This window comes from Mytilus edulis, chromosome 1 (genome assembly GCF_963676685.1).
Source record: "Mytilus edulis chromosome 1, xbMytEdul2.2, whole genome shotgun sequence".
In the NCBI taxonomy this organism is placed as follows: domain Eukaryota; kingdom Metazoa; phylum Mollusca; class Bivalvia; order Mytilida; family Mytilidae; genus Mytilus; species Mytilus edulis.
Window position 1 is genome coordinate 49,467,076 of NC_092344.1, and position 26,959 is coordinate 49,494,034.

At 32.6% G+C, this 26,959-nt stretch overlaps 1 protein-coding gene across 1 annotated transcript; it reads left to right on the forward strand.

Annotated features, from left to right (window-relative positions):
- The first annotated feature begins 10,282 nt into the window (after window positions 1-10,282).
- On the forward strand, window positions 10,283-13,522 carry LOC139484444 (extracellular matrix protein A-like). Its single transcript, XM_071268180.1, has 3 exons — window positions 10,283-10,705; window positions 10,931-11,016; window positions 12,110-13,522. The coding sequence occupies exons 1-3, from the start codon at window positions 10,698-10,700 to the stop codon at window positions 13,270-13,272; spliced, it is 1,257 nt and encodes a 418-aa protein (XP_071124281.1). The 5' UTR covers window positions 10,283-10,697; the 3' UTR covers window positions 13,273-13,522.
- The last annotated feature ends 13,437 nt before the right edge of the window (window positions 13,523-26,959 follow it).

Genomic DNA, 26,959 nt, shown 5'->3' on the forward strand with positions numbered 1-26,959 from the left:
AATACTCCTGTGTCAAAAAATCACTTTATCCATGTAAGATCTCACAAAACAGGATTAACCCCGCCGTATTTTTGCGCCTGTCCCACGTCAGGTACCTCTGGCCATTTTTATTCTTGTAATCCTTATCAAATTTCGATTCGTGTATACATTGACGGCTATTTAGTATGAACTAGTACATTATTTTCGTTTACGGGCCAACTGAAGTCCGCCTCTGGGTGCGGAATTGTCTCGCTGTGTCGAACACCCATATGTGGCCTTGTGCTGTTTTCTGCTTTTTGATCGGGTTGTATTCTCTTTGTCACATTTCCCGTTTCCATTCTCAATTTTAAGGTTTCAATCTATTCGAAATCAAAAAGTCCGCTTCTGTCGATATCATAAAATTAATTAGAATTGTTTTCAGTTATCCATGCCGGTTTATAGCAGTATAATTTCTCATATGTTAAAAAAAAAAAATGAAATATGATTAAATCCCAACATATAAATATTGCAATCTACTCTTGCTGCCTAGTAAGAAATTACAAAAACTTACATACCAAACAATTTATTCAAAACGTTTAAAAAGTTATGTCATTTTATCCATGTAAGTTTGTCTTTACTTTTCCTAAAGGCATATCAAAACGATAACTTGTAAATTGACTTTGCAGTTGACAAATTTACTGGTCATGATTAATGAAAATAACTCCCTTCTAAAACAATGCGTGTTATGTGATTCATTCATAGTTAGCTTGTTAATTAAAGAACTTTGACAGCTATGCCAAAAGTAAGGGAACATGCAGTACAAAAAGATGCATTACAAAACAGAAAACTATTCTGGTATATAGTTTGTCATTTAATTTAAAGTTTCGAATGCGATTTTTTTGTCATATAAATGAAAGATTTAACTAGTTACAAAACCAGGTTTAATGCACCATTGTCTATATAACGAAAAACCTGTTTTAAGTCTAGAATATCACAGTTGTTTTCCATGCTTTGTAGTTTTTCTATTATGTGCTGTTACACTATTGTTTCAGATAAGGGTGACCGTTGGTGCATTTCAAAACTTTTAAATCAGCTGGAATCGTTTGCACATGTCCTAAGTCAGGAATCTGCTGTTCAGTTGTTGTCGTTTGTTGATGTGGAACATAAGTATTTATTGTTTCTTGTTTTTATATGGATTATGCCGTTTGTTTTCCCGATTGAATGGTTCTACGGTAGTCATTTTTGTGGCCCTTTAGCTTGCTGCTCGGTATGGGCCAAGGCCCCGTGTGGAAGACCGTTCTTTGACCTATAAAGGTTTACTTTTATAAATTGTGTCTTGGGTGGAGAGTTGTCTCATTGTTACGGAAATGAGTTTGTGAGTTGTAGCCATCATTTGGCTTTATTGTCAGTTCATATTATCATCATACCTTCATACTGTACTAATTAAGTAACCAGAAAGTTGCGGCCAGCATAAAATTTACAACCGTTGTCTCTTTATAATGAGACCAATGTGAACGATGCTTTAGCGATTAAAACTCTTTTTAAAGATGTTTTGCATCAAGTTCAATGTACAAAATTTCTGATGACTTATTGAGTGAAACATTTCTATCGTATTCGTATCCGAATAACACCGTTTGATAGTTATCTTTTTCGGCGTATAGTGCCAACTGTTCATAAAAATGTTGTTCGAGATTGATAACGGATTTATAAAGGTTATAAATTTCTCTAGGAAAAAAAAATTAAATCTGTTCTTTTGACTTTCGCAAATTCACCCGTGAGGAAATTATTCCCGGTATATTGCTATCGTCTAGATTTCCATTACGTAATATTCGTTTTAAGTTTTAACCGATCTATAAACATGATTACTACTCGAATATTTACGAGTGCAACATAGCATTTCTTATCGTTTGTTATTAATACATTTCTTCGATGAATACTGATAAACATATTTTTGTTTAGAACATTAATTAGTAATATGAAAATGTTTTGTCGGAAGATATAAAATATAAGTAAAAAAACATTGATAATCTCTATATGCACACGTACCGACAAATTGTGTCAAAGCATGCGGAAGAATGTCTCAAAGAACGTTTTACGACACTCCCGACAAGGAAGATCGTTATTTTTCGAGAAAATATGAATGCCTACTCATATTCAATCTTTTAGAAAATTTAATTTTTTCAGAAGAGTGTCCACCATGCACTTGCACTGCACTTTTATAACAAAAGTAGAATAGAATAATATACAAATGGATGAAAATTATATTTACATGCAGGGACTTTTTATACTAACTAGTATAGGAAGTCCCTGATACATGTAACAGTTATATGAATATAATATATAACAACAAACCAGTGTATGCTGATTTGCATCACTACAATATAATAGTTATTACGGTGAGGTTGTATTTCCTGTCATTTATTAATCATCGACGAACGAAGTTGTCTCAGAAAAAAATCTCTGTACATTAACCTCAGTTTCAGGTATAGAGGTGTAATTTTTTTCTGTGACAAGTGCTTTTGGCCATCCACAAGAACTTGCGGTCGTCCGATATTCAGTACTTCAGTTCTTTGATTTAAGTTATTGTTTTCTTCGTGAAATATTTCTTTTAATCCATATCACACCAAAACGTTGTATTTCTTATTACCTAAACTGAACAATGGATTTTTATATCAATCCATTAACAGTGTTGAAGGCAGGATTAAGTCAACATGCTTTGCTAGATAATATCATGTCAGAATCTCCTCTAACAATCCTTATATGACGACAGACAGACAGACAGACAGACAGACAGACAGACAGACAGACAGACAGACAGACAGACAGACAGACAGACAGACAGAGATTTGCTGATGACCACCTTTGACCACATGATAATCGAGATCACGTCATAAAAAGTAAAAACACAAAAATACTGAACTCCGAGGAAAATTCAAAAAGGAAAATCAAAAATCAAAAGGCAAAATCAAAAGTCCAAGCACATCAAACGAATGGATAACAACTGTCATATTCCTGACTTGGTACAGGCATTTTCTAATGTAGAAAATGGTGGATTGAACCTGGTTTTATAGCTAGCTAAACCTCTCACTTGTATGACAGTCGCATCAAATTCCATTACATTGTCAACGATGCATGAACAAAACAAACATACTCAAAGAGTAAAAATGTCAAAAATAGGGGTACAACAGTCAATATTGTGTTATCATCTTAATATCACTACATAAACAACAAATGTAACAAAGTAGCACAAAAAGGCATACATCAAATTCAACATTCTCATTTTGCTTTTCCTATACGGCTGAATTTATCTATGTAAAGTCTACCCATAAATGAAAGAAGGTTTTCGTTACTGGTGTAAAATTGCGCGTTTGAAATTCGCACAGGTAGACATAAAAATAATTTTGTCGTATGACGGCATACATAAATGCAGACTCACGTAAAGTAGATATAACAAAAAACAGACTTACAGTAAAACTAATAAATGAAATAATGGTGTGGTTCAAAGTATGACGGGATACATAAGTACAGTTTCACGTCAAATACGGCTGAATTTATCTATGTAAAGTCTACCCATAAATGATAGAAGGTTTTCATTACTGGTGTAAAATTGCGCGTTTGAAATTCGTACAGGTAGACATAAAAATAATTTTGTCGTATGACGGCATACATAAATGTAGACTCACGTAAAGTAGATATAACAAAAACCAGATTTAACAGTAAAAGTAATAATAATAAATAAAACAATGGTGTGGTTCAAAGTATGACGGGATACATAAGTACAGTTTCACGTCAAATGTATATCATAAAAAACAGACTAAACAGAAAAAGTAGTCTTATTGAATAAAATAGTTTTGTCATTCATAGTATGTCAAGATCCTTAAGTAAAAGTAATATCAATAAATGAAATAATTTTGCCGTTCAAAGTATGTGGTTTTACATAACCACAGAGTCACTTCAAATGAATATCTAAAAAAGACATATAAAAGAATACTATAATACGTAATTAAGATGATAACAAACGTCAGTACGCAAAATCTATACTTCAAGACCATCTTGTATTATTTGTGAAGTTGATACGGAATATTTATCAACAAGTTCTGGGTATCTTCCGATGAACTTTTTTAGAAAAAGGACGAGACGTTCTTTGACATATCCCTGGTTCATCAATTTTCTGCTCAGACACTGGTGACGTTTTACAAAGTCTGAATAGGAGCTGCAAGCTCTTGAATACCTAATAAGTTGGGAAATGTATATTCCATATGCAGGTGAAGTTGGTATATTACTACTAAGGTGGGGGAAATTGATAATTTCAAAATTAAAATCGTCTCGTTTGTCATAGATTCTGGTACTGAGATGACTGTGTATGTCAAATTCGAGGTATAAGTCTAAAAATGAGGCAGAGGAAGCCGTGTCTGTGGTCTCTTTAATTTCTAGTTCTGGTGGGTATATTAATGGAATCCAATCAGAAAAGTTCGGTTGTTAATGGAAAGAACATCATCAATATATCTGAAAGTGAAATTAAATAACCTGGCTTCTTTGATCTTCTTGTTTTTGACAAGTGTCTGAAGGAACTCCGATTCATATGAAAATAAGAAGAGGTCGGCAAGGAGAGGCGCACAGTTCGTTCCCATAGGAATGCCGACAATTTGTTGAAAAAATCTACCTCCAAATTCAACAAATATGTTGTCAATAAGAAACTCCAGCATACTGATCACTTGTTCCTCTGTGTAGTATGTTTTACCCTTTTGTTCCTTATTAACAAAATATGCCTTGTGGTATCCCAAAGTGATAAATTTATAGCGTATGCTACCATTTTTATGATGGAAAGCATTGTGAATTATTTCTTTTAGACGGGTTTTCAATTTCACATGGGGAATGGTTGTATACAAGGTTGAAAAATCAAAAGTTTTAATAGAACTAATTTCAGAAAAAGACCGAGATTTAAAATTATCCAGCAGTTCTTTAGAGTTTTTCAGAATCCACATATGGTTAATACCACTACGTGAGTAAACAGTTTCACAGTATATCTGAAGACCCTCTTTAACTGCGGACAGAATTTTAGTCAATCTAATGGACAATTCTTTAGTAGAACAAGCAGATGAGCCGGCTATGTACCGTTGTTTGTACGGAATTTTGTGAAGTTTAGGTATCCAATACAAACAAGGTAAGTCCTCCGATTTGTCGTTCAATGCAATGTTCATAGAAGCCATGAAGGACTTATGATTCACCAAAATCTCATCCTTGTCAAATGATATGTTTTTGTATGTGGGATTACCTGAGTGTTCATTTATTCCTAATTCTTTTATAAGACACTCGTAGTAATACGATTTACATACAAAGACAATATTATTTGAAGCTTTGTCCGCAGGCACAACAACATATTTATCTTGAAGAGATGATAGACATTTCACAGCCTCTTTGTCACTGAAAATGGACTTAGGTCGATCATTCACACAGTTTTTCAACTTATGAATGCGACGTTTTATCAGAGACCTGATTGTTTTGACCCATTCTGACAAAGTGTCCAGTTGAACTTCTTCTCGCTTAGCCCATGCTCTGACGTAGTTCTCAATGGAATCCATAATTATTTTGAAGTTATGGTTCCAATTGATGTGTTGGGGTTCTCTAAACTTAGGACCACGAGAAATCACCTTTCGGAGATTTTCATGTTGAATTATGTTTAGATCCCCAGTAATAACATGGCCAGAGGGGCTGTAATTGTAAGGCGAGTTGGAACAGTCACATGTCAGAGGTTTATTTAGGTATTGTTCTAAATCAAGGTCCTGTAATGCTTGTTTATAGTTAAATATTTTGGGTGCAATGGTTTTGGTGTAACTGTAGGATACAATAGGAACAGACTGATTTTGAAAATAAATAGGAATTTTAGATGTTACCTCCTTGTGATGTAGAACGTTGCTGATGTTGATTGCATCAATTCCTCTATTGTTAAAGTGAATAGGAAGGAATTTCCTCTTTTCCTCATGTAAAGGTTCCAATCTTACTGGTTTAAAGAGACGGAAAAGAGCTACATCACAAATTATACTGACAAGTCTGTATATTGGAGAAAATGTATTAGTACCTCCTTTGTCAAGTGCATAATCTCTCAAACATTTTAGAAAGTTAACCGGCAGTGAAAAAAAAATAGTTCTAATGTAATGTAACCCTAACGGATGATGCAGATGAGAAAGAAGGTCATCAAAGCTTCCAGAGGCCGATCTCGATTTGGAAGACTTTTTTACATTAGGCCGATGGTAACGTTTTTGTCCATGACTACGTTGGTTTCGTAAGGTAGTATTAAATAAACTCATTACATTAACATCACTGCAGGCTGGACTTGACAAATTTCCTACTCCTTTGACATTATCATTGCAACCATATGGCATTGCAGTACCTAGTTCCCTTATCCAGAAATTTTCTCTATCTTTTCGGAAAGGAGTACTAAGTACTGGACTATTTGTGTGGTGATAAATTTTCTCGATGATGCGTACTTTCATAGATAACGAAGGATCATGGTCCGGTTGATTAAAGTGGTTATAAAGAACCCTGAATTGCGGATCTTTATTATCAGACCGGTGTTGATTCATCCTTTTACGTAAAGTTTGTCGAGTTTCACCAACATAAAGTAGTCCACACAAAGTACATTCGATTCCATACACTACATTGTCCGTGGAACAGTCCAGAGGTTCGAAAGATTTAGTATAATACGTTTTTCCTGTTAAGTTACTGGTGAAATCAGGAGTCGTGATTAACATATCACATGTCTTACACGTGCTCCTTTTTCCTTTTTTGTGTTTACAAGAAGAAATGATAGGTGTTGATTCACTTGTAGCAGGTGTATTCAAACAGTCGAAAATATTAACGGAACATGGCTTTAATTTATGAAAAGTATCTGAATTTTTAAAGTAGTAATTACCTTCTGGCTGAACGTACGTCAAATCAGGGGTATCCCGGAGGATATTCCGTGGAACACACAAATCAAATGCTACAGTGTTCCGTGTAGCAAAAGGGGACCTTGGTAACCCGGGCGACGTCCCAGCCGGTTTGTTCTTAGTATTATTTGTATTCATCATGCATAAAGCTACCAAGTTAATGATGCCCTCGGGGAAAAATCCACCAGCAGTAAAGTTTCTTCTAGGAAGAAACTTGACATCGACTTGGTTGTAATAAAAAGTAAAAACACAAAAATACTGAACTCCGAGGAAAATTCAAAAAGGAAAATCAAAAATCAAAAGGCAAAATCAAAAGTCCAAGCACATCAAACGAATGGATAACAACTGTCATATTCCTGACTTGGTACAGGCATTTTCTAATGTAGAAAATGGTGGATTGAACCTGGTTTTATAGCTAGCTAAACCTCTCACTTGTATGACAGTCGCATCAAATTCCATTACATTGTCAACGATGCATGAACAAAACAAACATACTCAAAGAGTAAAAATGTCAAAAATAGGGGTACAACAGTCAATATTGTGTTATCATCTTAATATCACTACATAAACAACAAATGTAACAAAGTAGCACAAAAAGGCATACATCAAATTCAACATTCTCATTTTGCTTTTCCTATACGGCTGAATTTATCTATGTAAAGTCTACCCATAAATGAAAGAAGGTTTTCATTACTGGTGTAAAATTGCGCGTTTGAAATTCGCACAGGTAGACATAAAAATAATTTTGTCGTATGACGGCATACATAAATGCAGACTCACGTAAAGTAGATATAACAAAAAACAGACTTACAGTAAAACTAATAAATAAAATAATGGTGTGGTTCAAAGTATGACGGGATACATAAGTACAGTTTCACGTCAAATACGGCTGAATTTATCTATGTAAAGTCTACCCATAAATGATAGAAGGTTTTCATTACTGGTGTAAAATTGCGCGTTTGAAATTCGTACAGGTAGACATAAAAATAATTTTGTCGTATGACGGCATACATAAATGTAGACTCACGTAAAGTAGATATAACAAAAACCAGATTTAACAGTAAAAGTAATAATAATAAATAAAACAATGGTGTGGTTCAAAGTATGACGGGATACATAAGTACAGTTTCACGTCAAATGTATATCATAAAAAACAGACTAAACAGAAAAAGTAGTCTTATTGAATAAAATAGTTTTGTCATTCATAGTATGTCAAGATCCTTAAGTAAAAGTAATATCAATAAATGAAATAATTTTGCCGTTAAAAGTATGTGGTTTTACATAACCACAGAGTCACTTCAAATGAATATCTAAAAAAGACATATAAAAGAATACTATAATACGTAATTAAGATGATAACAAACGTCAGTACGCAAAATCTATACTTCAAGACCATCTTGTATTATTTGTGAAGTTGATACGGAATATTTATCAACAAGTTCTGGGTATCTTCCGATGAACTTTTTTAGAAAAAGGACGAGACGTTCTTTGACATATCCCTGGTTCATCAATTTTCTGCTCAGACACTGGTGACGTTTTACAAAGTCTGAATAGGAGCTGCAAGCTCTTGAATACCTAATAAGTTGGGAAATGTATATTCCATATGCAGGTGAAGTTGGTATATTACTACTAAGGTGGGGGAAATTGATAATTTCAAAATTAAAATCGTCTCGTTTGTCATAGATTCTGGTACTGAGATGACTGTGTATGTCAAATTCGAGGTATAAGTCTAATAATGAGGCAGAGGAAGCCGTGTCTGTGGTCTCTTTAATTTCTAGTTCTGGTGTCATCCCGAAACTCCATTATCGAGACAAGTAAATTTACTACGCAAACCAGGTTTTCGAATGACATGATCTACCCTAAAATGATTCCAATATCCTGAATGCCATAGAATCGATTGCAGAAAAAAACATTTTAAGACCTACCGTTTAAACCGTTTACTTGCCAAACCAAACTGTAATTGGCAAATACACTCACCAGGATTTACAATTTGTACGTCAGACGCGCGTTTACAGAGAAATAAGAAGAAATAGAACAGAACACAAATCATGCACAAAAAACTGGTTAAATATTATTTCTATTGTTTAGGCGTTGGTTACAAGCAGTCACTGTCTTTAACGGTGACACATCCATTGATGAGGAAAAAACTAGGGTTTCATTTTAAAAAGAAATGATAATGAATCATTTCTAAGAGTATTTACCACAAATATAGCAAAAAAGTTGACAGATGTTGAGGGTTTGTCCAATTTTTTAATAAATTATTATAAAAATAAACCCCTTACATGGCGTGTCGTTCGAAAATGTATGAAATATCATCCAGATAAATAGCTTCAATTTGGAGTTGATTTTATCATATTACGTTGGTAAGGGTACCAATAGTGTGTTAACAGTGGTAAGTTGAAATTTTCATTATTATTATTTTAAACAACCTCTTGAGACACTTCATGCACGTGACCAAATAGTGTGTGTATGTTATTTGAAATACTGTGGATTCATTCATTTTCGTGGGCACCAATTTTCGTGGATTCAGGAAAACTTTCATGTTCATTGATATTTTAATTAATTTTAAATTCGTGGATTTGCCGAAGTTTGCATATAGAGCCTATAGGATACTTGTCATTCGTTTAACATTTAAATTTCGTGGTTCACCTATATCCACGAAATCCACGAAAATTTGTATCCAACGAATATTAATGAATTTGCAGTAGATGTGAGCTATGTTGAATGAATAATGTTTGTGTGAAACTATTGAAGATTGTTATAAAAAAGTAATTGTTCCTAAAGGTATTATAGCTTCGTGCCGGTATTTACCGGAGGAGCAAAAAAAAAACAAAAAAAACAAAAACAAAAAAAAACACCGTAAAATATAGACGGTCGGATTTCTGAAATGATACAACATATACATGCCATTGTGAAACGTGTGACAGAACACAATATTGTCAATTCTAACTTAGAATGTTAATCAAAATAAATTACATAACGCATTGTCAGATACAAAATTAAAAAAAAATATGGTTTATTGGTACATGTAATGCGGTAAATATTGCCATCGTAAATAGATATTGCGGTATAGTAGAAAGCATATTATACATTTGAGTTATATTTTTTAGATTATTATTTTAAAACAACATTTGTAGATGGGTTAAATGAAAATTTCCCTTTATCGACTGAATGAGAGTTTCACCTTATCATGTTTATTGCAAATGCGGTAAACATTGCTTTCGTAAATAGATATTGCGGTAACAGTAGAAAAACAGATATACGTTTCAGTCTTATTGTATTAATTCATTTTTAAAAATAACATTCGTAGATGGGTTAAATAAAAATTTCCCAATATCGATTAAATGAGAGTTTCACCTTATCATGTTTATGGCAAAAAAAAAAAATATCAACAAAGTTTTAATTTATACAAAATCATAATATAAAACAAAATTGTGTATTGTTTTAATCTGGACGTGGGAAATTTATTATAATACCCACTTGAAAATTGTTCATTACTATTTACACATATTTCAACCAGTTTCCGTGTGACATTTAAAAATATCGTCACGGATTTGTCAAACGAGTATAAAATATATGAACGCTTTATTGAATGAGATGACATAAGTACACTTCTCATCAAAATATATACTTATTCACCAACCACAAAATTCGACATTTGACCTATTCATGTTAAACATCTTCATTAATAATGCAATTACCTGTAGGTTTTTACGGTAGTCCTTACTTTTCTGCTTCTTCATTTGCCAGACTACGTTGAATACAGATATAAAAGGAAAGAACGTGTTCTTGTCACAAACATATCGTCTTATGTTGTGGTAAGCTTGTAAACTATTCTAGTTTCTTTCCAATCTTAAAAACTTAAACAGTAATTCATTTTTTAATTTTTTATTTGATTAATTTATGATTTTCTAATTGACTTATTTACTAGTAAGTGTTCCTAATGATGTGTTTGAGCATTTGATTTTAATAAGGGACTTTCCGTTTTAAATTTTCCTCGATGTTCAGTATTTTTATTAAAAACTTTTAAAAACTAATTTTAGGTGTGCTTTGATACTTGCAAAGATGTCAGCAGTGAATTTCAGGTTGATCTTGGCTATATTTCTGTCAACATCTTACAGTTTGTCACGTGAGTAATATATAATTTCATTTTTGATACTTGGCTTGTTTCGTCTACTAAAGACTCATGGGAGACCACGGGGTTGTCTCTTCCTGTATGAAGGTGTATGCAGATGTGCCTCTGGAATGGGTCCCTTTTTAAATGCATCAAATATACAATGCGTTGCGATTTTACCAAGGTAATATGTGAATGGGTCAATAATTTTCATCTTTCGATTAAATTTTTGTAAAAAATTCTGTTTTATCGCCGGTTTAAAATCAAGTCAAGATGTAAAATTTTTAATATGTGATAACTGAGGACTATATGAATAGGTTATGATTTTGCCATGAAATATGTTTATGTGTCAGGATTGTACAAGACTACAATATATGAATGTGGGGTGTCTTTGAAATCGCAGCTGCACATCTGTACCCAAAAACTCATGATGAAACCCCCCGTGCCAGAGACGCTCGAATCAAAAAATTAAAAACGCCAAATAAATTAGAATCTTGTCAGATACAGCTGAGGTAATCTATTCCTGTGGTAAAACATCCCAAGTATTTCAATACAAATTTCCAAGTTCTGTAATCTATTAACTTATAACTTAAATGACCATATCAATGATAATTGAAATGTTGACTACTTTCATACTGTTCAATTATGATATTTGATTTTTATTTATTTGTGTTGTCTTGACATTTAATAACAAGTTACCGTCAAAGAACAACATTGAAACATATTAATGGTTGAGTGATTGATTAATTAATTTTGAATCCATTATTGTTTGTTGTATTTATCAAAAGTTACTATTAGTTAAACGAGGGGTGAAAGATACCAGAGGGACAGTCAAAGTCATAGATAGAAAATAAATTGACAACGCCATGGCTAAAAAATTAAAGTAAACAGACAAATAATACCTAACACAACATAGAAAACTAAGACCAAGTAGGCATCACGATGCGTCTTATTTGGTAGGTCACATGCATGAAAAGAGAAGGGGATTGTAGTTACGACGTAAGAAACATATTCGATAAATCTCGTTAAATCAGAAATTGTACCGGTTATGACATGTAAAACAGAAAAACTTGTTGCCTTAAAAAAAAAGGTTTTCTTCTTTTTACAGAAGTTATCGATGAAACGAAAATAGAACGATTATGTCCTAGACCAGTTGGAGGATGGTCTATGCCATGTGACACACCATGTAACATCGACAACGATTGTCCTGCTGACAGGATGTGTTGCAGACTTAGCACATGCGCAACATATTGCGCTGAACCGCTCTACGTCGATCAAAATGGACTTATCCCGAAGGAAAAACTATTCAGAAGTAGAGAAAATAATTTTCAAAATTTTGTCGATTCAAAAGTAAATCAGGTACAAATTATAAAAACTGCTGTTGACGAAAAACAAGAGACTGATATGAAAAATTTATCTCCACCATCAAATCTAATTGAAACTCCCCGTTTAAGTGAAACCAGAAACGAAATACCTAATATAGGATGCTTTGATGAATGTGCCTTAAACGTTGATTGTGAATCAGGATATTATTGTGTCAAGGTGGGATGTCGGAACGTCTGTAAACTTGATAGTTTAAACATAACAACACCAAGTGTTAATTTGGAGTCGACACCAACAAGTGTTGGTTTAGACTTAACAACACCAAGTGCTAGTTTAAACTTAAATTCACCAAGTTCTAGTTCAGACTTGGCACCAACAAGTGTTGGTTTAGACTCAACATCATCAAGTGCTAGTGTAAACTTAAATTCGCCAAGTTCTAGTTTAGATTTGATACCAACAAGTGTTGGTTTAGACTCAACATCACCAAGTGTTGGATTAGACTTAACATCACTAAGTATTGGATTGGACTTAACATCACCAAGTGTTGCTATGACACCACCAAGTAGTGGGTTAGACTTAACATCACCAAGTGTTAATTTGGACTTAAATTCACCAAGTTCTAATTCAGACTTAACATCACGAAGTTTTAGTTTGGATTTAACACCACCAAGTTTTACAGCCCAAGTTTTCCAAACGCAAAATACGAATTTTAGAATGAATCGTCAAGATTTAGCTACACCCGAATTTATGTTTCCAAGGAATGAAGGTTTTGAAACACAGCAATTTTCAGATATTCCTATAACTCAAGCAGATCCGGTAGTAGACAGTCTTCGGATGACTGATTTGACAAAGGATGTGTGTATAAATGAATGCTTTAACCATTTTGACTGCAGAAATGGGTTCTGTATTAATATTGGTTGTCATACGTTCTGCAAAGCTTCAATTTAGAAATATACTTTTAAAAAAGTGATCATGTGATCATGAAATCCTGAAATTGTTTTACCGTTTTCTGACCGTTCATGCTCAGATGTTTATTCTACCAAAGAATTCTGGAAATCAATATTTAAGTGTATGTGGAATTGTTTTAATTTATTTTCTGTCAAGTATTTTTGTATTTTTAAATTAAATATTAAAAAAAAAAATCAGTTACTATTTCATAGCCGAACAATCCTTTTAACAGTGTGAAGAAAATCGAGTACAAACACTAAACTGTATTCAAATAAAACGAATACATGAACAAGACATTGTTGTTTTCAAATTATTAAGACAACATAAAAGAAACATAAGACATAGCATACACCTAAACATTCACTGCAACGCCAAAACCTACAACTACGCTGATGCAAACTTCTCAGAGCACTTACAACATTTTTATATGGCTTATCAGATTATTTTCGACTTTTCACATACCCTTTGGTATCTTTCGCCAGTTTTTTACAACAAAGTAACACTAACAATAGTAAAATTAGTATTGCGTCGACATTTTCATCAATTGAAGGAGTATTGTTCAACAAAATATGATTTAGAAGACCACTGTATCCATACAAACAGCCTTCGGTTGTGTTGGTATCATTTAGATTGAACAAAGTCATGTCTTTTCCAGCTTGTACATAATCAAAAACGTTTGACTACTTGATGTGCAATCTAAAACTTCCAGTAGTCTCCGAATGGCTCTCATCGATTTCGTTTCCAGGAACAAAAAAAAACATTTCGTTCAAAGAAAACATAGATGTATACACCTTACTTTATGATGTAAAGATTTGCAAAACTCTATTTTCTTATAAGAAACTATGTTTAAATTTTTAATTTAAGAAAAAGCAGATTGTTATTGTTTTTAATAGTTTCCCTGGTATTTGATCGGAATATATTATATAAAAAGCACGTTATTAATATGTACGTGTTACGTGAGGACCATCAGGAAGATTAGTTTTGAATATCTAGATCAACCCCTTAATCAAATTATTATTTATTTTCTTAATTTTCAACGTGTCAGTCTTTCTTAGATTTATAAATTAATAAATTATAATCCTGGTACCTTTGATAACTATTCAGGCAAATTCGAAGAATTTTAAAACATGACGAGAAAAAAACCCGCCAATACAATCATTGCATTTTGAAGTAACAATCGTTTCTGGATGCCTGGTAAATCTTAAAATCACTAATTAACTCTAGGTTAGAATTAAGTTAAGTACGGAGTTGGCTTCCCGAATTTGGTAGAACATTTTAGACAATTATATCTTGCAATACCAAAAACAGGAAAAGAAAATGAATTTTTCTATTCTTGCACCATTATTTTGAACAAAAATTAATGAAAACGTGATTTGGTTTTTGTGTGCCCTGTTTTCACTACTGCCCAATATTTTAACAAATAGATACGGATTCCATTATACATTTTGAACTTGAATTAATGTAAACTTGAGTGGGATTTTGTTTGTCTTGTTTTTACCAATGCCTGATTGTTGAACAGATTGAGACTTAATTTACAAACTGGTCAACAATTAGTAACTCTTCAAAACATAACATTAACCAAATCTATTAATTATAGCTTACTGCGATCCGAAAACGTAGTACATTATCTTAGAGATAAAGAGTTAAACTACATACATAATGGACATTATGTACAACAGAATATGAAATAAATTACCCTCTGTTTGTATACTAACAGTCTTCAATTGTGTCAGTGTCTTTTAATCATGCCTTTTCCAGTTTGAAAATTAACTAAAATGTTTACTCTACTTGGTACTGCAATCCTAAGCGGTTTGATGGGTGAGGTATTTTCCCTCGTATCACCAGCAAAGAAGTCAGCACCTGTGTGTTGATATATGTTTTTCATTAATATGGTCATGAAATGTATTAAGTTATAATCCTGGTACCTTTGTAACTATTTACACCACTGGGTCGATGCCACTGCTAGTGGACGTTTCGTCCACGAGGGTATCACCAGCCTAGAAGTCAGCACTTTGGTGTTGACATGAATATCAATTCTGTGGTATTTTTTTTTTTTATAAATAACCTGTTAACAAAACTTTGAATTTTCGAAAAACTAAGGATTTTCTTATCCCAGAAATAGATTACCTTAGCCTTTGGCACAACTTTTTGAAATTTTGTATCCTCAACGCTCTTCAACTTTGTACTTGCTTGGCTTTTTAACTATTTTGATATGGGCGTCACTGATGAGTAGAAACGCGCGTCTGGCGTACTAAATTATAATCCTAAATTGTACCATTGATAACTATTCATACTTATAAATTAAATGTTTTCAAAACTAAGAAGGATTGTCTTCCCCAGAAATATATTACCTTTAAGTGAACTGTATTCGCCATATTTTCGGAATTTTTGGTCCCAAGTGTTACTGAAATTTGTATTTTACATGTTGTTTTCACTGTGTAATTTGATCATCACTGATGTGACATATAAAGACGAAACGCGTGTATGGCGTACAATATTTTAAGCCTGATATCTTTAATAAGTCTATTTAAACCCACAGTGGCAATGTCACTGCTAGTGCAGGTTTCCTACACAATGATATAGAGTAGTCAACACCTCTGTGTGGACATAGTTATCATTTATATTGTCATAATTATAAATTGACTGTTAACAAATCTTTAAGCTGTATAATCTTTCGAAATTGTGGGTTATCAATTCTCCTCAACTTCGAACATATCGAGGTTGTCTTATTTTTTTGTTAATCAGCATTAATGATGAGTTTTATGTACACGAACGCGCGTCCGTTGTAAAAAAAAACCCATTTCCAACCAGGTATCTTATACAATTTTATTTCCATTCTCAATTTTATCTTATTTGAGTATAGGCACTTATTAATGTAAACAACACAATAGATAACTAAACATTATTGAGGAAAATATTGACATATTCATTGAATCAATGATTATCAATGAAGGAATTTCCGAGAGGTCGTACAAAATGCTAAAAACCAAAACGCGATTAAATACTTGGATATAGAAAATCCAGGCCTCGAAGCCATAAAACTTTGCTCAGTGCTCTGAGCACAAAATTCATGCTCGAAACATGAAATCCAGCAATTTGATTGGTTGTTTTTCGAGTCTCAGTACACAAATCATGCTCGAAAGTTTTATGACCGTGAGGCCAGATGTACTTCTTCAAACAGCAATACATGTGATAGAGCCCGTTAAAACATAAACAATACTGCGAAAACTATGATGAGTGATATCATTACAAATGTAGGGGACTGTTGAAATCAGAAGTCAACAAAATGGAACCAAAAATGTCCTTCATATCTGTCGTCCGTGAAACACATTAGAAACACAACTCTATAGTATCAACACAATATCAAGAGGATACCAACCGAAGCAACAACTTATAAAACATCACGACAGGGTTCAGTAATGTATGGGCCTCAATATATCAATCTAGAACCAAAATATGTAATTGTACAGCTCCAGGTGTCGGGCTTATCTTTAGTGACCATTTCTACACACAACTTCAAAGAGAGCAATATTACGGTTTATCTCTTTCATAAGATAAACCAATTTAATTAAATCAAATCAAATCAAATCAAATATTTTATTGTCATATAAACTTTACAGTTTGTGACCAACATATATTAATACAATAAACACAATAAACATATATACATACATATTAAACATACAAAATATCAACAGCATTAAAATTTATAACAACAAACAAGTTGTTAAGAGTCCCCTGCCCTCAGTTCTAATGACTTTTTCAAGAAGGATCCTAACTTATTTGTTTGTAAAGGCGATGATGGATTTAGTAAATAATGAATTTTTTCTTCTTCATTTAAATTATTAAAGTTATTATTTTCTGTACATATGTGATGAAAAAATTCATTTCTTAGAGTTTTATTATACTCACAATATAGTAAAAAATGTTTCTCATCCTCTAGTATTTTACATTTATGGCAAAGACGTTCCTCTCTTGGGATTTTAAAATATCTCCCCTTTTCAATCAAGAGGGAGTGATCACTTATTCTAAATTTAGTGATTAATCTCCTTATCTGAAAATTAGATGTATTTAGATAATATTCTAGTTTGTAATCTTTTTTAAGTTTTTTATAGAGAAAAAATTTACTTTTATCATCGATGTTTTGAAATTTATTTTGAATTAAATCTTCATATCTATTTTTCATTTTTAACTTTATATTGTTTTTTATTTTATTTACATCTTTTATGTCCTTACAAGTAGAAAGAATATTAAGGTCAACGTTAGTCTCTTTAACAATATTTTTAGCATATGTATACCATGAGTAAGTTCCTGTCAAATCTAGAGACTGTGCTAGAGAAAAAGCTTCCTTTAACAATGGATTAATATTATTATTATATAGTCTAGCTAAATATAAAAGGGTTTGTGTTTTAATAAAACATTCTATAGGCAATCTTCCTAATTCAACTCTTGCTCCTAAATTGGATGCATTTTTTCTTATCCCTAGAGTAGATTTACAAAATTTAAGATGCATATTTTCTATGGGGGTTTTGTCTATAAAATCAAGTTGATTAATTTCTTTTCCTGAAGTTAAGGCTCTGCTTTTGGCTCGATGAAAAGAAATATATGTATCCAAATATGTTACTTCTGAATTATAGGTCATAATTGGTTTTACTAAAGAATCAAAAAGATTATTTGCTACTTTTATAGGTAGATTATTCAATGATTTAGTATATGATTTTATTGCAAAAAATACTTTTTTTGCTTTTTTTGTCAGCTCTAAAGTACTTTGTGATAAATTTCCATTACATTTTATCAACATTCCCAAAAATGAATATTCTGTTACACTCTCTATGGCTTTATTCTCATAATAAATATGTGATGTTTCACTTTTATGTTTTGACTGACTAAAAATCATGGATTTAGTTTTGTTTGTATTCAAAGAGAGTTGCCATTTGTTACAATATAATTTAACGTTATTTAAACTGTTTTGTAGACCCTCTTTTGATTCTGACAGGATTAAAAGATCATCCGCAAAAAGAAGGCATCCTACCTTACTATTTATAAGTTTAAGGGGACTTGAATCATTTCCCTCAAAATTTTTTACAATATCATTTATAAAGACATTAAATAAAGTGGGACTTAGTGTGTCTCCCTGTTTAACCCCTCTAGCAATATTAAAATATTCTGATACATAATCTTTATATTTTAAAGATGATTTAGTATTTAAGTATTGTTGTTTTATAACTCTATAAAAAGACTTGCCAACTCCCATTTTACATAATTTATAAAGTAAAGCAGTTCTCCATACTGAATCAAAAGCCTTTTTCAGATCTATGAAGCAGGCATAAATCTTTTTTTTTCTCTTTATGTAAATATTTATTAATCAAGGACTTTAATAAAAAGATGCTATCAGCTGTTCTGTGATTTTCTCTGAAACCAAACTGACAATCACTTAATTGTTTGTCAACAATCTTGATTAGCCTATTATTTAATATGGCATTAAAAATTTTTGGTAGATTACTTATAAGAGAAATGCCTCTATAATTATTAGGGTCTAACTTGTCACCTTTTTTATGTAAAGGGATCATGAAAGATAATTTCTAATTATTATTAAAGAGAAATGATTACTGCATCATTCGGATCCGGTTCTCGTTTCCCGCCAATCAACGTCACATGACTCGTCAGCATTACATTGCACTAGCCACTCTTGTAGCCAGATATGTAAAAGTTTCAAAAATCTCCGAATTTGTACACACATGTTCAATTTTATTGATAAGAATGTTTATTTCTGAAGAAAACTTCCTGATTTATCGCATTATAAATATAAAAAATATTTTTACAAGTACCAAACATATGTGCTTTAAAAAAAAATTGTTTAACTAAGCCGGTTAAGGCGAGATAACTCTTTTAGTAAACATTGATAATTCATGAGCGGTTTTTCAGTGGATGTATTACTGCTAAAATATTGCGTTTTTATGATGATTTAAATTTATATATAACATGAATAATACAACAAAAGTGTGATATCTTCCAAAACAAACTTTGCTGAGGGGATATCATGGAAGGATAACAGCCCCATGATATCAAAGCTATTACAAAAGGAAAAATATGATTGTCCAAGATTCAAACGTATTAACAAAGACTAATGCCTTCTTATTAGATAGTTCACTTAAATGGACCTTTAGGTTGTGGAAAAGGGGGGATTTTGATGAGTGTGTATAGACACACTCAAGTGGCAAGATTAAGGGGTTATGATCGTTTCCCGTAATTGTACGTCGGATCATATTAGGTTTTTACTAGGAAGTTCTGTTGAGACCATCTCATGTCTACCCTGAGTGGCCGGTTCTGAATTGGTACCAGTTCGAGCTTGACTGTTTTATGATACATAGTATGGCCTATGTATTCAGCGTTTTATGTTATAGAAACTGTTAATCTTTACTCCCCTGAAACCAGGGGGTGATGCGAATAAGACCCGACGTATGGGGATCATAACCCTCGTTCTCTTTAGGCTGAACCTTGAGGAACTTGAGCATCCATTGCTACCAATGGTGCACAGATTTGTCAGTTAAATCAATCATGTCGGCATTCTGTAATCATGTCAGACCTCGTCATTCTAACTGAACTGTGGCCGTTATTTCCACATTAGTTATTTGTTTGTCATGTTTTTGCCTGAAACTTGATTCTTTGATTAAGATCTAAATATCTAAAGACCACTCAGATAAACTGATACAGAACACAAACAAGACAAACTGACAAGTTCATCAATACCAAAAACTAAAGAGTTTTACGAATCAGACCATATAAAATTAATATTAATTCAGATATTATCAGATGAAGAGGCCCAAAACTTGTGTGTTTATACTAATTTAAAATCAATACTCTATGGAATATCACTTTCACTGTTTAGTCTGTTTTAGGTGATATCCATTGACGTGACTCTGTACTTCCTTTTTGTGCTTCTTCATTACATATTTGTTTGTTTTTTTAGTGATTAAGATCATAACACAATGTTGACTGCAGTACCCCTATTTTTGACATTTTTAACTATTATTCATATATAGATATAGAAAGATGTGGTGTGAGTGCCAATGAGACAACTCTCCATCCAAATAACAATTAAAAAAAAAAATCATTATAGCATAGGTCAAAATATGTCTGTTTGTGTTGGTCACACATCGCTGGAATTTGATGCGACTGACACATGGCTAAAAAACCTCAAACAAATGGAAAATAATTGTCATATTCCTAACTTCATACAGGAATTTCTTGATTAGAAAAGGTAGATTTAATCTGGTTTCATAGCTAGCAAAACCTCTCACTTATATGACAAAAAACAGCATTAGAGGCTCTCGTGATAAACTATATAAGAGAATAGTTTTCTGCTTTGTAAATCATCTTTTTGTACTGCATGTTCCCTTACTTTTGACATATCTGTCAAAGTTAGTTAATTAGCCATCTAAATATGAATGAATCATATTGCAATTCTTGTTTTAGTATGGAGTTAATTATGTGTAGTCAATTTGTCAATTGCAAAGTCAACTGACAAATATTCATTGTGACATGCCTCTAGTAGAGAAAAACCTATATGGGCAAACTGGCAACTAAATTAGTTGTTCAAATTCAGCAACATACAATACTAAAATGACAAAATCAAGCAAACGGATCAGAGTCTTTTGTGAAATCTTTCATATATTTGATCACCATATAATTTTACTTTACCAATTCAATTCAAATGTTTATTGTTATATAAACTCTGAACAATAAGTTTGTGTCAAAGAATATAAACATACACAAAATACATTTAACAAACAGAACCATAAAAACAAAAAAAAGCAAACAATCTATCTATATGATATATAAATATATTTTATAAATAAATCAAGAGTCCCCTGTCCTCAGTTCTAATGCCTGTTTAAAATAGGACCCTAAGCTTTCTACTTCTTTTGAGGTTGATGGGCAAAGAAGATATTTTTTTTTTCATTTTCTTGCCAGGACATAATATCTGGCATATGTTTAATTACATTCCCTATAAAGTTATCTCTTAGTTTAGCATTTTTTTACAGTATAAAACAAATGGGCTTCATCCTCCATTGTATTACAGGATGTGCATAGTCTTTTTTCTCTAGGTATTTTTCAATGTCTTCCCTTTTCTATCATTAAATTATGATCGCTAATTCTCATTTTTGTTATGTTACTTCTCTTTTCAAAAGATTTACAGTTTAAGAAGTTTTCCATTTCTAAATTTTGCTTTAAACTTTTAAATTCAATTTACTTTTTTTTTATCTATTTAAAAAAAATAATTCAAATATATTTGTGTAGAAATTTAAGAATTGATGTTTTAAGGTTTTTTTTTAAAACTTTGAGTAATTTTTCTTTTGTTTTCCTCAAGAATGGATACGTCCATGTTTACCTCTTTCAAAAATATTTTTAACATATGTAAACCAGGTATAGCAACCTGAATTATCTAAACTTTTAGAAAGTCAAAAGGATTTATATAATAATGGATTAATTTCAGAATTTAGTAATCTTGAAGTAAAGTATACTTTGATACTAAATTTTATCATTGTTATAAGGACATCATTCGTAAATATAGCTCAACATGCAGACTTCTTATACGTTCAGGTATTTCACATTCGATATTTTATGGAAATATTCTTTATAAAGCACAAAAATGTCAGCATTCACCTCAGAAGCTAACAAAACCTTTAAATAGACTTATTAAGAAGGGATATAGTTACGATACTGTTGTCAGGTCACTAAAGACTGCATATTTTGGCGTTAATATTGATTTACTTATAGGGTCTTTGCATCGGATCTAAATACATTTATTTAAAAACCAGTCGTTGGCATGACACGGGTTATTGTTTTTCACATATATGTTATGATGGTATGATACTAAATCCCTCACGGGAAGGATTATCATGCCTGATATTCATATGATGAAGACATAATCTTTCAATCAGTTTAATTGAAGTCTGGAGCTGGCATATCAGTTAACTGCTAGTAGTCTGATGTTATTTATGTATTATTGTCATTTTGTTTATTTTCTTTGGTTACATCTTCTGACATCAGACTCGGACTTCTCTTGAACTGAATTGTTATGCGTTTACTTTTCTGCATGGCACTGGCTACGGTTACATGGAAATTATTGTTACATTGGGGACTAAATGCCGGAATGCATGGTTGGATAAGGAACTGATTAATTACGAATGTAACAATAATTATTGAGGCTACGGTTACATTGCATTATTGTTACATGAAAAACAGCAATGTTCAATGGGACTAGTAACATGTACTAAATAATAAAAGTTGAAGACATTATTTTTTATTTGCAATAAATACAAGTATAAGATACAATTTTTTGATTTTTTTATAGTACGTCCTACGTGGATCCTGAAATCGGACATCTCTTAAACTGAGTTTTACTATGCGTAGTGTTGTGCGTTTGTTTTTTCTACATTGGCTAGAGGTATAGGGGAGGGTTGAGATCTCATGAACATGTTTAACCCCGCCGCAATTTTGCGCCTGTCTCAAGTCAGGAGCCTTTGCATGGCCTTAGTTAGTCTTGTATGATTTATTAATGTTAGTTTCTTGTGTATAATTCGGAGTTTAGTATGACGTCCATTATCACTGAACTAATATACATATTTGTTTAGGGGCCAGCTAAAGGACGCCTCCGGGTGCGGGAGTTTCTTGCTACATTGAAGACCCATTGGTGACCTTCGGCTGTTGTCTGCTCTATGTTCGGGTTGTTGTCGCTTTGACACATTCCCCATTTCCATTCTCAATTTTATACATGTATACAGACGGAAGTTCAGTGTTAGTTCACAGTTAGCAAACTTTGCTTTTGATGTATCAATTTTTGGTAAGTGTGTTTGAATAGCTGTATGAAATTTGTGTCAAACGCATCCCATGCAAGTTTTAATTTTTTTACCCAAACAAAATTGGTAATAGGAATCTCTTCATCCATTGTTCAAAGTATAATGACAGTAATACGAGTAGGTGTGCAGTTACATACTTAAAAGTGAACAGTTTTCTCAGTCCGAGTTTTCAACAACAAACCATTGAACTATATTTTTCACCTTTGGCACTACTAATTGGGAGTAGTAAAAACTGTATCTTTAAGAACATCAAAACCATTCATACCTAAAACTATTTAAACACCATTTGTTGAATAATACTATTTATTATTTATTGTTATAACACGTATTATTTAGTAGACATGAATGAATTAAGCAACACAACTATATAGAAGATTTAAGTTTAATAAATCTAGCGTACATTGCTGTTTTTCATGTAACAATAACGCAATGTAACCGTAGCCTCAATAATTATTGTTACATTCGTAATTAATCGGTTCCTTACCCAACTTTGCATTCCGGCAATTAGTCTCCAATGTAACAATAATATTTTAATTATTGTTACATTTCCATGTAACCGTAGCCAGTGCCTTTCTGCATTGGCTAGAGGTATGGGGGAGGGTTGAGATCTCATAAACATTTTTGCGCCTGTCCCAAGTCAGGAGCCTCTGGCCTTTGTTAGTTAAGTATTATTTGTAATTTTAGTTTCTTGTATACAATTTGGAGTTTAGTATGGGGTTCATTATCAATGAACTAGTATATATATTTGCTTATGGGCCAGCTGAAGGACGCCTCCGGGTGCGGGAATTTCTCGCTGCATTGAAGACCTGTTGGTGACCTTCTGTTATTATCTTCTCTATGGTCGGGTTGTTGTCTCTTTGACACATTCCCCATTTCCATTCTCAATTTTATTTAAGTTTTTATATGCGTCTCTGGTGGGTATCTCCCTATCTCTGTTCTCACATCTATGTTTCATGAAGATGTTCTTGTTCCGAGGATATTCTTATAGAAATAAAAATGTAAACTTATGGTCTATCAGTAAAATTAATGGGGCCTATATTTGTTTTGGAGATATTTGCACGTTTTTCTGCTCTAAATTTTGAAACATAAGTATCCATATAAGTAATTTCTGAATTATAAGTGGCTATTGGTTCAACTATAGAATAAAAAAAGTGTCTTTAACTGGCAGCTTATTTAAGGAACCAGTATAAGTTTTAATGGCAAATCAGTTTCCTTGCTTTATTTACAAGCTCTTCAGAGCTATGAAATAAGTTTCCATTTGATTTCACAAGAATTCCAAGTAATGAATACTCAGAGACATTTGACAAATTTTTATTTTTATATCATTGGTTTAGTTTTATTAATATTTAAAGTCGATTGCCACTTTTCACAATACTTTTCTAAGTTGTTCCGACTATTTTGTAGGCCTTCTTTACTTACAGATAATATTAAAAGGTCATCAGCAAATTGTAAAGATCCTACTTTAGTATCAATTAGTTCAAATGGACAGCCATTTTCAGTTGAAAACTGTGCATCTTAATCATTAATAAATAAATTAAATTAAGTAGGACTCAATGAATCCCCTTGTTTAACCCCTTGTGTGATCTCAAAATATTATGAATGCCACGTGCACTCTTGATGCTTGAAGGCAGATTTTGTTTCCTCATACTGTCCTTTGATAATATTAAAAATTTGTTTCCCTGCTCTTGCCTTATACAGTTTATAAAGTAAGGCTTTTCTACAGACAGAATCAAAAGCCTTTTTTAAATCTACAAAGCAGGCATTATATTTTATTTTCATTTTTGTGTAAGTATTTGTTTATTAAATACTTAAGCACAAATATACTATCAGAGGTTTTACCACCATTTTACCATCAGAATTCAAAACGCTCCAGATGCAATATTCGAGGCATAATTTTATCCAATCCTTTACATAGTTTCTAACTATATTTATTATCTTTGGAAGAACACCGTTCTGATATAGGTATTTCAGGATAGTGAAGGAATCGTATCCTTTGAAATTATGACAGAGAACTGTAGCTCCGTTATTGTCTCCAGAAAAAAGCCATTTACAAAATTCATTCGTTACGGTAGTATATTCTTTCAGTTGAAAACAAGCTCATTCTTACCACATATCTTGCATTTATTATGCTGTGTAACCTCCCGGTCTAAAAATTCTAGACATACTTTATGAACAACACATAAATTTGGTTTGTGTTCATACGCTCCACAGTTAGTTGTTCCACAGTTCTTACATCCAGAGTCTCCTGGTTGATATCCATCTGTACATTCTAGCAAATCATCTTGGGTACATTCAAAATCAAAGAAAATGTAAACCGACAGACTTGTCGGTTTCAGGATGTGCGTTTCCATGACCCTTCTGTTTTAGCTTTCTGTGGCCTTCTACTGGATGCATAAAACAGAGATGCCCAACTTCATAGAAATCTTTACAAGTCTTGCAGTAAACCTCACCGCATTGATGTTCTTTCTTGTGCATTTTTTTTATTAATAGTTTGACTACAAACTTTGCACCGATAGTACGAATTGCATGTTGAGTTGCCTTTCCTTGTTGCCTGTGTGTGAAGATTGTAACAATGTTCTCCATTGAAATGACGATTACAATCGTTGCAGTGTATCCAATCATCGTCTGCCTTATCGTGTATTTAATGGCATGCAGTGCAAATGTTATTGCAACGGTGTTCCTCTTTATGCTGATATCCCTTCTGGCATGAGTGACAATAATAACTCCGGTTTAGAAAAGCAGGCATACTGGTAATAACGTCGTAATGACCATCATGGAAATACAAGTAGATCTTTACTTTCTGCATCTGGTCCGTGGTAGATAATTCCATTAAAGTGTTGCTTTGATACAATACAAATTTGATATCCCGGCAGAACTGTCTGAAATTGCTTGATTTCTTCAATTCCTCATTTATGAAGGGGAACTTTTGCAAAATTATGCAAATCAACTGCAAACTGTTCTTGGATTTTTCTTCCTAACCGTATACTGTTCCATTTTTCGTGTTTCAATGTTTGCTTTTGTCGTAATTAAAGCTCTGGCACAACATATTTCATCTTTATTTCTTATAGTAAGAATACATGGCTTAGTCTTCAAAAATCGATCTAAATCAACGAACTTATTATAATGCTTGGTACCACCAACCGGGAGATCAACATGTGTCATCTCTATTTCAAGAGATTCATCCAACACAAATTGTTCATAGGACTGCAAAACTCTCTCTATCTCATGCAGTAATGTTTCAACTGATAGCTGAGAAACTTTCATGAAAGGAATGGTGATGGGAAAATCCAGCTCTGGACATTGGACTGTCAATCGTATGAGGTCTGTTGACTGCATGCATTCTGTGATATTTCTAATTATAGATGAAAATAACAGACGGATATATATCTTTATGTCCAAATTGTCGACGATGATTGATCAACATTCCAAGTTTGGAAAATGAGGCTCCACACTGTTGACATTCGTATTTTCTTCCCGTCTTACGGTCTTTATAGCTCTAGTACAACTGAATTGATTCTGAAAAAAAATAAAGATTTAAATAGTCCAACATAACCCATAAATCCATGTTAGTCATAAATATTGAAATATTGTGAAGATTCTCATTTAACGATAGATCGTCAAAGAGAGCAGATGGAGGATAAAACGTGTCCAGAATGTAAACAACGATTTTCAAGAAAAGACGTTATGATAAGACATTATAGAAACAAATATGAAATCAATCAACCATATCCGCAAAGCAGTCAAACGGATTCGCCTCCGCCGAAAGATGTTATCCCACCGCCGCCATCTCTAAACTCTGGCCAACCACATTAGGGAATTGGCTT